General features: G+C 37.4%; 1 protein-coding gene across 3 annotated transcripts in view; it reads right to left on the bottom strand.

Annotated features, from left to right (window-relative positions):
* Alkbh8 (alkB homolog 8, tRNA methyltransferase) overlaps window positions 1–13,464 on the bottom strand; it is a 60,781-nt gene that overhangs the window by 32,413 nt on the left and 14,904 nt on the right. For all 3 annotated transcript variants that reach the window (XM_036194041.1, XM_036194042.1, XM_036194043.1), the window contains exons 6-8: window positions 9,831–9,935; window positions 8,257–8,327; window positions 5,601–5,707 (exon numbers count right to left, since the gene is read on the bottom strand). In XM_036194041.1, coding sequence (XP_036049934.1) covers window positions 5,601–5,707; window positions 8,257–8,327; window positions 9,831–9,935 — 283 coding nt within the window. The remainder of the gene's footprint in view (window positions 1–5,600; window positions 5,708–8,256; window positions 8,328–9,830; window positions 9,936–13,464) is intronic.

Raw genomic sequence — 13,464 nt, 5'->3', positions numbered from 1 at the left:
TTTTCTTTATGTCCCCATAAGATACAGCACCCTCTCCAGCAGGAAGTAGTAAGAAAAACTACGCCCAAATTCCCAGCTGGTTTTGGAGATGGAATTGGCTCACTCCTTCTCTAAACCCAAGCACATTGTTAAAAGAAAAGGTTACGAGCTTCTTATGTCCCAAATCAGCCCTCTGGTGTGGGACAGAGAAAAACCACTATTTTATTTACAACAGGTTGATTATAAATGCAATCTCTTTCTAAAGAAGGGGATATGATATAGATATAATAGGATGAAAGGGTAGATTAATGAACTTACTTTTAAAGGGCAACAACTCATTTAAAATGTTTCACATTGGTATAGATTTGAGTCTATTGATACAAACTTAAAGTTAATTTTGTTATACTGTGTGTATATTTCTACTCTTGTTTAAGGTACAGCTCATTTAAAATTGTAATGGATAATTAAAAATAGATTAATAATTAGTCATCTATGATCATCATACTCATAGCCATGTTAGTTAAGTCTTCTAGGTATACATAGATATGTTTCAGATAGTTAGGTAATCTTCAAATACTTCAAAGACCTACAGAATATGGCATTTAAAATATTTTTAAAAATTTAGACTTTCTGGACAGTGAGACATGCCTGCTCCTGGCAGCACCAATTTACTTCAGAGAAGAGGATGGGCATTGAAGACACTTCATATGGAGTTTATCTTCACCTTGGCAAAAATAGCCATTTGGGCAAGAAACTGTTCTTGCCTGGACTGCTTGATCAAATGGACATGCAGGACCCATAGAAAGATGACCACTAAACTTTGCTTGACAAAATGGTCCTTCAGGTTCCTGCTTCACAGAGGAAACTGCCAGACATTCTACAGGACACTGAAACAGGTGACCAAGAGACTCTAGCCCTGTGGGCTGAAGACAAATGCCCCAACTTTACAAACGAACATTAGGTGACTGTCCAGGCTGCCAGCTGTCTCTGTCTACCCTGCAAGACTCCCGAAAGTTGCTTGCATCCTTCTTCCGGTTCTCAGGTAATATTATATCCTTCTGAGGTCTTTGATGTGGTTGAAGACTAGATAGTTATAATTTTCTCAGTTATGATAAAAGATAAGTTAGATATAAAACCTTAAACTCACAAATATAAGATAGATAGAATATCTTCTTTAATATTGTAACTGTAATTCTTGCTTGATAATTGTTTTGTTATCTGTAATTTCACTATGTGAAAGTTAACCTTCCTTTTTTAACAAAAAAAAAAACAGAGGAAGTGCTGTGGATATCACTCTGTATAAATAAAATGCTGATTGGCCAGTAGCCAGGCAGAAGTATAGGCGGGACAAGCAAAGAAGAGAATTCTGGGAAGTGGAAGGTGGAGAAGGAGACATAGCCAGCGGCCACCATGACAAGAAAGAAATAAGGTACTGGTAAGCCATGAGCCACGTGGCAAAGTATAGATTAATAGAAATGGGCTAAATATAAGAGTAAGAGCTAATGGCCAAGCAGTTTAAATAATATAAATGTCTGTGTGTTTATTTTACAAGTGGGTTGTTCGACTAACAGGGCTTGGTGGCACCTGGAGAGAAGGTCTCCAACTAAAGTCCAATTCATTTTATGAGGCCACAGTTACCCTGATACCCAAACCACATAAAGGCTAAACAAATAAAAAGAATTACAGACTTATTTCTCTTATGAACACAGATATAAAAATACTCAATATAATACTTGCAAACCTAATCCAAGAACACATCAGAAAAGATTATCCACTATGATCAGGTAGGCTTCATGCCAGAGATGCAGGAATGGTTCAACATATGAAAATATGCGAATGTAACTCACCATGTAAATAAAGTGAAGAAAAAACCCTCATGATCACCTCATTAGATGTCAAAAAAGCCTTCAACAAAATCCAACACTGTAAGGGACCAGCCTCCACCATTATTTACCCCAGGACTCTTGAGGAATGAGAGATAAGAGACTTAGTTAGAAGTAAGGAGGAGAGAAACAGAGAGAAAACACAGGATAGACTCTAGTAGGCCTGGATCCTTATCCAATCGGGCCCAGAACTTTATTTCAAAGGTCTATTTATAACAATGCCAAGGGGTGGAGCAAAAGACCTCCACCTTGCTAGTTACAGTCACCTGGTATCCAGGCCCATGGTCCAATCAACCTCTTATGCCGTTCTGCTGGGTACAGCCACTAGGAAACCTAGTGGGCTCCAACACAACACCCCTTCATGATCAAAATCCTGGAGAGATTATGGACACGAGGGACATACCTGAACATAATAAAGGCAGTTTATAGCAAACTATAGCCAATATCAAATTAAATGGAGAGAAACTCAAAGCAATTCCACTAAAGTCAGGAACAAGACAAGGTTCTCTCCATATCTATTCAATATAGTACTTGAAGTTTTAGCTGGAGCAAAAGGACAACTAAAGGAGATCAAAGGAATACAAATTGAAAAGGAAGATGTCAAAGTGTCATTATTTGCAAATGATATAATACTATGTATAAATGACCTTAAAAATTCCATATTCCTATAGCTGATAAACACTTTCAGCACAGTGGGTGGATACAAGATTAACTAAAAAAAGAAAAAGATCAGCAGCCCCTCCTATATACAAATGACAGACTGAGAAAGAAATCAGGGAAGCAACACCTTTCACAATAGACACAAATAATATAAAATATGTTGGGGAATCTCTACTTGTGCAAGTGAAAGACTTGTATGTAAAAAAAAACTTTAAGTCTTTAAAGAAAGAAACTGAGAAAGATATCAGAAGATGGAAAGATCTCTCCCGTTTATGGACTGGAAGAATTAACATAGTAAAAATGGCCATTGTATGGGGAGGGGCTAGGCTCTCCTTCAACTTGGTATGCCAGACTTTGTTGACTACCATGGGCGGCCTTACCCACTCTGAGGAGTGGATGGGGATAGAGTGGGAGGAAGGTGAGGAAGTGGGAGAGGGGAGGGAGGGGGAACTGGGGCTGGTGTGTAAAATGAAAAAAAATTTAATAAATAAATATATTTAAAATTTAAAAAATGGCCCTTGTACCAAAAGCAATCTACAGATTCAACATAATCCCCATCACAATTACAACACAATTCCTTACAGACCTTGAAAGGACAATTCTCAACCTCATATGGAGAAACAGAAACCCAGGATAGCTAAAACAATCCCGAACAATAAAACAGCTGCTGAAAGTATCACCATCCCAGAGTTCAAGCTGTACTACAGAGCTTTAGAAATAAAAACCTCATGGCACTGACATAAAAACAGACAAGTTGATCAACAGAATCAAAAGGAAAGACCCAGACATAAATTCATACACCTATAGATACCTGATTTTTTGGTAAAGAAGCCAAAAACTCACATTGGAGAAAAAGAAAGCATCTTCAACAAAGATGCTAGTCAAAACTGGATGTCTGAATGAACAATAACACAAGTGACAGCTCATACTGGCAAGGATGTGGAGCAAGGGGAATAGTCCTCCATTGTTAGTGAGCCTGCAAATGTGTACAGCAACAATGGAGGTTCCTTAGAAATATGGTAGTTCCTTAGAAAATTGGGACTTGATTTACCTCAAGACCCAGCTATATCAACCACTCTTGGGCACATACCCAAAGAACCACATACTAGAAGGATTCCTGCTCAACTATGTTCACTGAAGCTTTATTCATAATAACCAGAAACTGGAAACAACCTAAATGTTCCCCAACAGAACAGATAAAGAAAATGTGGTATGTGGTACATTTACACAATGGAGAATTACTCAGTTATTTTTTTAAATGACATCATGAAATTTTCAAGCAAATGGATATAACTATAAAAAGATTATCCTGAATAAGGCAACCCAGACTCAGAAAGACAAATATGATATTTACATAAGTGGATATTAGCTGTTAAGTAAATGATAATCAAACTAAAATCTACAGACCTAGAGAGGTTAGTAAAGAGTAGGGCTCTAGTGGGGAAGCACAGACCTCTCTAGGAAGGGGAAGTAGATTTTGCAAGGGTCTGGGGGTCTGGGGGTGGGTGGGGACAGGGGCAAGAGGGATCATGTGGGGTGGGTGGGAAGGGATGGAGGGAGAGAGGACAGGAAGGGACGGCTGGAATGGGTGGGGAGAATTGGGGGTTGAATGGAAATGCAACTTCCTGGAATCTATAAAGGTGACCCTAATGAGGACTCCTAGTATTAGATGATATGGAGTCTGAACTGGCCATCTTTTGTAGGCAGGCAAGGCTTCCAGTGGTGGGACTGGGTTGTATTTGTGTTCTTGGCTAAGGGGGTGCTTAGGAGATTCCTAAATAACTCAGGCTACTATTAGGAGGTATGTCCTTGTTGGAGTAGGTATGGCTTTGTTGGAGTAAGTGTATCACAAGAGGGTCTGCTTTGAGGTCTCAGAAGCTCAAGTTAGCTCGTCTCGCTACCTGCAGATCAAGATAGAGAACTCTCAAGCTCCTTCTCCAACATCATGTCTGACTAAATGCCACCATGCTTCCCATCATGACATTAAGGGACTAAACCTGCGAACTGTAAGCCAGCCCCAATTACATGTTTTCCTTTGTAACAGTTTCCATGGTCTTGGTGTCTCTTCACAGCAATAGAAATATTGACGAAGACACACTGGCTCACAAAGACTGAAGCAGCAGGCACAAAGCCTGCATGAGTCTGTTCCAGGTCCTCTGCATATATGTTACTGCAGTTAGCTTGGCGTTTCTGTGGGGCTCCTAACAGTGGGAAGAGGTGTATCACTGACTCTTTTGCCTGCTCTTGAGACTCTTCATCCTATTAGGTGGCTTTATCCAGACTCGATAAGAGGGCTGCTGCCTTGTCTTATTGTATCTTATTTTGTCCGTTTGACTGTCATCTCTTGGAGGTCTGCTCTTTTTTGAAAAGGAAAAAGACTGGGAGTGTGGATCTGGGGGAGAGGGGAGGTGGGAGGAAGCTGGGAGGAGTGGAAGGAGTGGAAACTGTCTTCAGGATATGAGAGAAGAATCTATTCCCAATAAACAAATTATTTAATTAAAACTTACAACAGGTTACTAATATAATAACATGATCATTTTCCTGAATATTTGAAATGTGTCAGCTAAAATTTACAAGCAGAACAGAATTCATATAAAATTAAGCATTATTTTAATTATTTGTATATACACATACATATATACATACTTTCACACACAAATTCTAGCAGTATAATGTTCTGTCTTCAAACAACTAAAGACTCATTTCTACCAAAATGAAGAAAAAATATGATGCTGTAAGTTACTCTCAAATGACTATGCAAAAACAATTATGATAACAGGTGAGAAAAAGTAAAAGATGTAGCAAAGTATTCATAACTGACAACTACAGGTGAAAAATGAAGGGAATTTGCTCTATTACACACAATTTTTCTTTAAATTTGAAATCTTTTCAGAATAAAAAAGTAGTGTATTAAAAAACAAAACAACAAAAAACCTGCATATATCTTGGAAGGCTTGTACACAAATGATTTGATGTGCAGGCACAGGACATGGCTTCAGCATCTCAGACAGAAAAGAATGAGAACTCTCACAAAGCAGAAAGTTTCCCATCAGTAACTAAGGTCATCACAATACATACCCATGAGTCCAAAGGTATCTAGATTCTCCTGTCATCACCAGCAAACTCCGACGAGGCAACATAACTTGTACTGTGACACCCTCTGGGTGCTTAAAATCCATAACAATCTTGGAGCAAAGACAAAAGTTGAAAGGTTCTCACCAAGAAGGGTTAATGCTGAGTCTAGTGTCATACATTCCAGGGATTAAGGATGGTTCATTTATACTGACCATATTTCTAGGTTAATAGCTAAGTAAAGCTAAAACTTCCTCTCACACTCCTAACTTTTACCTACCTCCTTGCTTATAGATTCCCATGACAGCAGCAAAGCCAGCTGACCCATTATCCTGCAGCCAGGCTCACTGGTCCCTGCCCTTTTCTTTAGCCTTTTTCAGAACCAGCCAGCATGTAGGATCTAACATACTCCTTCTGGTCCAATGTTACAGGGACAGCTTTTTCCTAAGCAGACAGTCAGTGCTGGGAACAAGGACAGTGTACTTCTGTAACCCAGAGGTGAAGTGTGAAATGTCTACTTAGCCACAGACCTACAGTGAAGTCTGCCATCACTTTTCTCATTAGAAAGCTGAAGACATGCTGATTTCTTCTTGCCATTTTTTTTATCTTTTTATATATATATATATATATATATTGGTTTTTCAAGACAGGGTTTCTCTGCATAGTTTTGCTGCCTTTCCTGGAACTCACTCTGTAGACCAGGCTGGCCTCGAACTCACAGAGATCCGCCTGCTTCCCAGAAACCTTTTTGTTTTTTAATTTCTCAACTTTAGGAAGAAAACTCAAGAATGTTACTCACTGCCCCCCTAAATCTACAAGTAAGGATTAGCAACATGGAAAAAGAACTTGTTTTTTTCTCCCATGTTCATTATTTCTGAAACCTTCTATACTAAAAATCCACATATGTAAATGATAAGATGGTTTTACTATATCAAACAAACATTGGTTCTTTAACCACAGCATCAAGATCACAAGAATATGGCAGAGGTTGAGAAGTCCAAGTGCTTAAGGTACAGAGATGGAAACTACATAGATATAGTGGAAAGATATAGGGGAGGAGAAGGAGAGAATAGGAGAAGAGACAAATAGTACTTGCCTCCAGGAGAGACATTAGATTTTGAAGCAACCACTAGTTAGATAAGATGATCTCAATATTTCAAGGATTATTTTGGATTCGTTTATTTTCTATTTCTGTCTGAAAGTCCATGTGTAACTTGCATATACTGTAAATATTACAGGTCTGAGAGGAAAGATATCCTAGCAATTGGAAGCTAAAGAATACAAAGTCACACTGCCCAACAAACCTCACACAAGAAATTTATTGGGAAAGACACAAGAGGGTGATTGCACCAAAGAACTGAACAGGAGGCAGGCTTTATATAGGGTTTCTTGGGAGGAAGACCTTTCCAGGGTACCCTGATCTTGGGGCAAGCTCAGGGATTGCTAGGATTCTCTGGCCTGATATTGGGGCAAACTCAGGGATTAGTGAGATTTTGTGACCTGATCTTAGGCTTTTTTTTTCTTTTTCTTTTTCTTTTTTTCTGTTCCTTTTTCTTTTCTTTTTTTTTTTTCTTTGTCTTTTTCTTTTTTTTTTCCTGTAGGATAGAGCTTGGTCACCTGTATCTCCAGGGGCTAGAAATGGCTATTAAAAAAAACCTTTAGAGTAGTCTGGGAGACAGGGCCTGGCCACATGCCTCAAGAAGAATAGTAAGAATAGTCTGGGGGTAGGGCCTGGTCACTCATTTGTTGAGGGACTTACATTCATCACATTGAATCATGGTTCTGGATGTTTAGCAGCTCAAGCAAAGTGCAACTACAGAAATCAAGTACCAAATAAACATGAGCCTTTTCTTCACCTGGAGGGACAGAAATAATACTCTGCTAAAGTTTCTGAAAGGTTTGACTCAAGTTACCTAAGTAAACAGGTCTACCATGTAGCCAGGTATGATGACACACACTTTTAATCCTAGCACTCAGGAGGCAGATGCAGGTGAATCTCTGTGAGTTCCAGGCCAGTCTGGTCTACATAGGTAATTCAAAGACAAAAAGACTTTGTCTAAAAAACAACAGCAAAAATAAATAGATAGATAGATTGATAGATAGATAGGTAAGTAGGTAGGTAGATGGATGGATGGATGGATAGATAGATAGATAGATAGATAGATAGATAGATAGACAGACAGACAGACAGATAAAATGAGTAGAACTCCCAGGCATGTGAATTTCAGTTCTGTCATTATCTCATTATCCTATTTCATGTGGTGACTATCTTTTACCACCATGTGGTATGCAGCAAAGGTAGGTCAAAAATGGGCCAAACTACACCAGAGAAAATTTGTATTTCACCTGACTGCTAATATGAAATGTATGAATAAACATATAGACTTATCCTGGCATCTGATGAGCTACAAGGTAAAACTTTGGACATCTAAAAAAAAAAAAGTGTGGGGCGGGGAGAAGGGGGAGGAATGTTGGTGAAACTACCCACTCTGGTAGGAACTAATGTGCTAACTAAGTCTTTTTTATTTTAAAATTTTAATTCATTTTAATGAGAATGTGGATAGTCCCATAGGGGAAACAAGGTACTGTGCAAGGCAAAATATGCTAAAAGCTGATTTTTTTTTAAAAAAAAAGGGGGGGGGGGAAATGCTTCAGCACTTACCTCTGCCCCCAAACTGAGAGAAATGATCTCATCCTCAAATGCAGAATGTGTGTCAATATGGGCAGGAATTCCTGAGATAGAAAACATGACAATATCACTTCATCATCCATTGTAGATTTAGACTATGCACATAAATAGCCTCACGTAATTATGGTGAAAAGAGTTTTTGGTTTTTAGGAAGGTACTATAATCTTAGTTAACAGGAAACAATGAAAATGACTCAACAAAATTAAATCTAAAACAGGGTAACTCAATTTCGAAATAAAACAACATTGAGACTTGACTTTAAATCAAGGCTCAGGAGTCAACTGCTTAAATAAGACAAATTTTCCATTCACAGCCTAAGAGGTCAATGTGGAAGACAAACACAAGTCATTCTTTCCCATAAATACTGGAATTCTCAAGGACTTGGAGAACAGAGGCCAATACATTAATAATTAAGACACAGCTTCTTCCATTCATCAGTCTGGTAAATAAAGAAACGGTAACTCAGAGAAAAGATATAAAGAAGAAAGATACAGAAAACTCAAGGACATATAGACCAGTGGAAAGCCAGACAGGAAAACAGACAGTTCAAATACTTACAATATGGGCATAGCAGCACACATCTGCAGTCCTAGCCCTGGGGGAGCTGGGACAGGAGCAGCTCAAGTTTGAATCAGTCTTGGGGGCTAGGAATGTAGCACAATGACAGGGTTCCTGCCTAGCAGGTACTAGGCCCTAAGTTTAATCCTCAGCACCATAATAAAACAATAAAAAACAATATAAAGTATACCATGATAAAAGTAGGAGGAAAAAACCCTTGGGTGGAAAAATCACTTAACTACAAATACTGTGTGAAAATGCTACTAATAACTTATCCATAACGAAGATTTTCACTGGTGCATACTCCTAGAATTATCCTACACATTCTAAAACAGAAGAGGAGAAAAATCATCCAACCAGTTAGCCTTCTTCCATTCTGTGAATAACTTGCTTCTTCTATTCTGTGAATAACTTGCTTCTTCTATTAAACATTTCTTGCTTTCCAAGCTATCAACTCCCTCTCTAACATGTTGAGAGAGGAACAAAAACAAGCAAAAACCACAAACAGCAATTTATATCCATTTAATTATGTTTTATAGTGGAATCTCAAGGGGTGGAGGTACAGACTGCAAGTAATAAGCAATACAGATATTGTATATAAGCAAAGCGGCCTAAAAATTAATTTCAGCTAAAACAAAAATTAAAAAAAAAAAAAAAACACTGAATTTTAACTTTTGATCTTAAAATGTTTCATAACCTTCTTAATTCTCAAATACAAAACTGGGATTTTAAAGAAGAAACAACTGGGGCTGGAGACATGGCTCAGTGGTTAAGGGCACAAGAAGCTCTTCCCAGAAGACTCAGGTTCAGTTCCCAGGACCCACAAAGCAGCTCACAATCATCCATAACTCTAGTTCCATGGGACCTGATACTTTCTTCTGACCTGCTATGGCAGTAGAGAAACATGTGATTCACAGACAGGCATGTAGGCAAAACACTCACACACATAAAAGAAAGAAAAAAAATGTGTTTAGAAAAGAAGCACCTACCATGTCCAGGCTCATACTGATTTATGGTCAGCTGATCCGGTTTATGTTTAATGTAACCTTCTTTCAACCATTTCTCCAAAATGCTATTGCAAATATCAGGAAGACCTAAAGTTGGTAACCAGAAAAGCAAAACATGCTCAAATATCTGCATGTTTAACTGAAAATATAAAACTAACACTATGCTATCATAGAACTTTTGAGATCAGAGCTTTTGGTGTCAAAAAAGATGACAAATCCACAGACAAAACAAATTAAGAAATAGACCTGTAAGAAACTTTTAAAGTTATTACACCATTGACCCTTATCAAATAATAAGCACAAAATAATAATTTTACAAATAACAACTTTCACATTTTATAAAATGATAGTAAACAATATACAATGAATTGTCCTTGTCTAAATGAACTAAAAAATGTTTCATATATACCTTACATCACAGGCTGACGGTAGTTTTCTATCTTATTTTTGATGTGCTTGTGTTTTGACTATGACCCATTCACATGAGCTTAGATATGGACACTTCCCATTGGTAGCATCACATCTGCTCTCAAACACCTTCAGATTTTAGAGAAATTTGAATTTTGGATTTTCAGATTAGGGAGGCTCAACTTACAGATTTTATGTCAATAATTAAATTGAATACTTTGTCAATCTTTGAAGGTATTCCACTTACTGCAAACATTTTAAATTATTACTATTTTAAAAATCATACCTATCAAAGTGAAACTTTTATCATATTATAAATGTGATTTCATCAGGAATGAAAGCCTTAAATGTGATCAAGGTCATAAAAAATAAAATTTAGGATAGGAGAAATGCTTCAATCAACAATACCCAATAGAGAGCACAAGAAAAAAGCTGGGCATAGTAACACACATTTGTAAAATCTGTGGAGACAGTGATAGGCAGGTCATTGAGGTTCCCTGATCAATCAGACTAGGTTTTTTTGGTTAGTTCAAGGCCAGTGATAACCAGTCTCAAAATAAGATGGACAGCTCCTGAGGACCAATACTCAAGGTTGTCTTGTCCTCTACTTCTCACAGGACCTATACACACATGAACACATGAACATACACACATACACAAACACACACACACACACACACACACACACACACACACACACAAATAAAATTTAATTCAACAGAGAATTATTGCCAGTATAATTTAGATAATAAGTTTAAATAACCCATTTTTAAAAAATGAGATAAAAAAAATTAGAAGAGGAAATACAAATGGTCAACCTCATTACTAACCAGGAAACTATAAACTGAAAAGCTGTACAGCATGTTGGTAAGGACAGAGAGTGTGTCAAAATATACTGGCCCAGCTATTTGGAGCTATTTCTGTCTGTTCGATAAACCTAAGCTTTGAAGCAACAATTCTACTTCTTTGCAGTCTTCTTAAGAAACTCTTACACAGAATATAAAGAGGCATGCACAAAAATACTCGCTAACGTGCTATTTCTGAGTGCTAAAAACTATAAGTAACCTTAATGTTTAGGGTTGGTAACTACCCTGACACTCAGTAAAATGAAAAATGACAAGATCTACAAGGCACAAGGAGTATATAGATGAGAAATATGCTGTGACTGGATGATGGAAGACTGACTACTATTACAATATGAGGCTATTCATGTTTACCTATGTACTTGAGTAGATACATGAACTTAGATATGAACTCATTTCATTAGAAAAAATAAGAAGAATGTGTACTAAACTGATAAGAGCACATATTTGTAAAGGGAAGTAGGGAAGGAGGAAAGAAGCAAACAGGAGGTAAACATGAAAACACAAACTGAGGGAATTCTAGAAAAGAAAAATATAGGTAATCAAACAGGAACTATAGATGCAAGCATCACCAACAGAATATAAGAAATGGAAGACAGAATCTCAGGTGTGGAAGAAACTACAGAAGAAACAGATGGGTCAAAGAAAATGTTAAATCTAAAAAATTCCTGACACAAAACATCCAAGAAATCTGGGACACTATGGAAAGACCAAACCTAAGAATAATAGGAATAGAAGAGAAGATTCCCAGCACAAATACAGCCCAAAAAATTTTAAACAAAATCATAGAAGAAAATTTTCTTAACCTAAAAAAGGACATGCCTATAAAGGTACAAAAGCTTACAGAACATCCACTAAATAAGATTAGATCACAAAAGAACCCTCACCATAAAATAATCAAAACACACAGAACAAGGAAAGAATGTTAAAAGCTGCAAGAGAAAAAGGCCAAATGACATATAAAGGCAGACATAACAGAATTACACCCAACTTCTCAAGGGAGATTCTAAAAGCACAGATGCCAGCCCAGACTACTATATCCAGCAAAACTGTCAATCACCATGTAAGGAGAAATCAAGATATTCTATGATAAAGTCAAATTTAAACAATATCTATCCACAAATCCAGCCCTACAGAAAGAACTGGAAGGAAAACTCCTACGCAATGAGGTTAACTAAACCCCAAAATACACAACCAGTAAATAATCTCACACTAGCATAACCCAAGAAGGAAAACCACATACATGCATACTCATGCATACACACTACCAACAACATATATAATAAAATAGCAAGAATTAAAAATCATTGTTCATTGATATCTCTCAATATCCAAGGACTTAGTTCCCTAATAAAAAAGACACAAGCTAACAAAATGAATGAAAAAATAAGATCTATCCTTCTGATGCATACAAGAAACACCCCAACATCAAAGACAGACATTACCCAGGGGTGGAAAAAGTTTTTCCAAGCAAATGGTCCCAAGAAGGAAGCTGGTCCAGCTATCCTAATATTTAACAAAAATAGACATCAAAACAAAAATTAATCAAAGGAGATGGATAAGGATATTTCATACTCATCAGAGGAAAAATCCACCAAGATGACATCTTGATTCTCAACACCCTTCCCCAAACACAAGGACACCCACATTTGTAAAGGAAATACTATTAAAGTTTAAATCACACATTGACCCTCATATTAATATTGGGAGACTTCAATTCACCACTCTCTCCAATGAACACAACATCCAGACAAAAGCTAAACAGAAATACTGGAGCTAACAGATCTTATGAAATAAATGGATCTAACAGATATCTACGGAATACTTCACCCAAAACAAAAGAACATACTATCTTCTCAGCAACTCATGGAACATTCTCCAAAATTGACCATATAAATGATCACAAAGCAAATCTCAACAGATACAAGGAAACTGAAATAACTCCCTGCATCATATCAGACCACCATGGATTAAAGCTGCGTTTTAACAACAGAAACAACAGAAAGCTTACAAACTCCTGGAAACTCAACAACTCTCTACTGAATGACTACTGTGTCAAGGATGTTGTGGGATGTTCAAGTATGTCAAATGTGTTGCTCTGATTGGTTAAAATAAAACACTGATTGGCCAGTAGCCAGGCAGGAAGTATAGGTAGGACAAGCAGAGAAGAGAATTCTGGGAAGTGGAAGGTGGCGGCGGAGAGACACTACCAGCCACTGCCATGAGAAGGAAGATGTAAGGTACCAGTAAGCCACGAGCTATGTGGCAAAGTATAGATGAATAGAAATGGGCTAAATATAAGAGTAAGAGCTAGACAATGGCAGGCCAAGTTTAAATAATAAGCG

The sequence above is a fragment of the Onychomys torridus genome, chromosome 7, assembly GCF_903995425.1.
Source record: "Onychomys torridus chromosome 7, mOncTor1.1, whole genome shotgun sequence".
NCBI lineage: Eukaryota > Metazoa > Chordata > Mammalia > Rodentia > Cricetidae > Onychomys > Onychomys torridus.
This window is presented reverse-complemented; position numbering and strand designations above follow the sequence as displayed.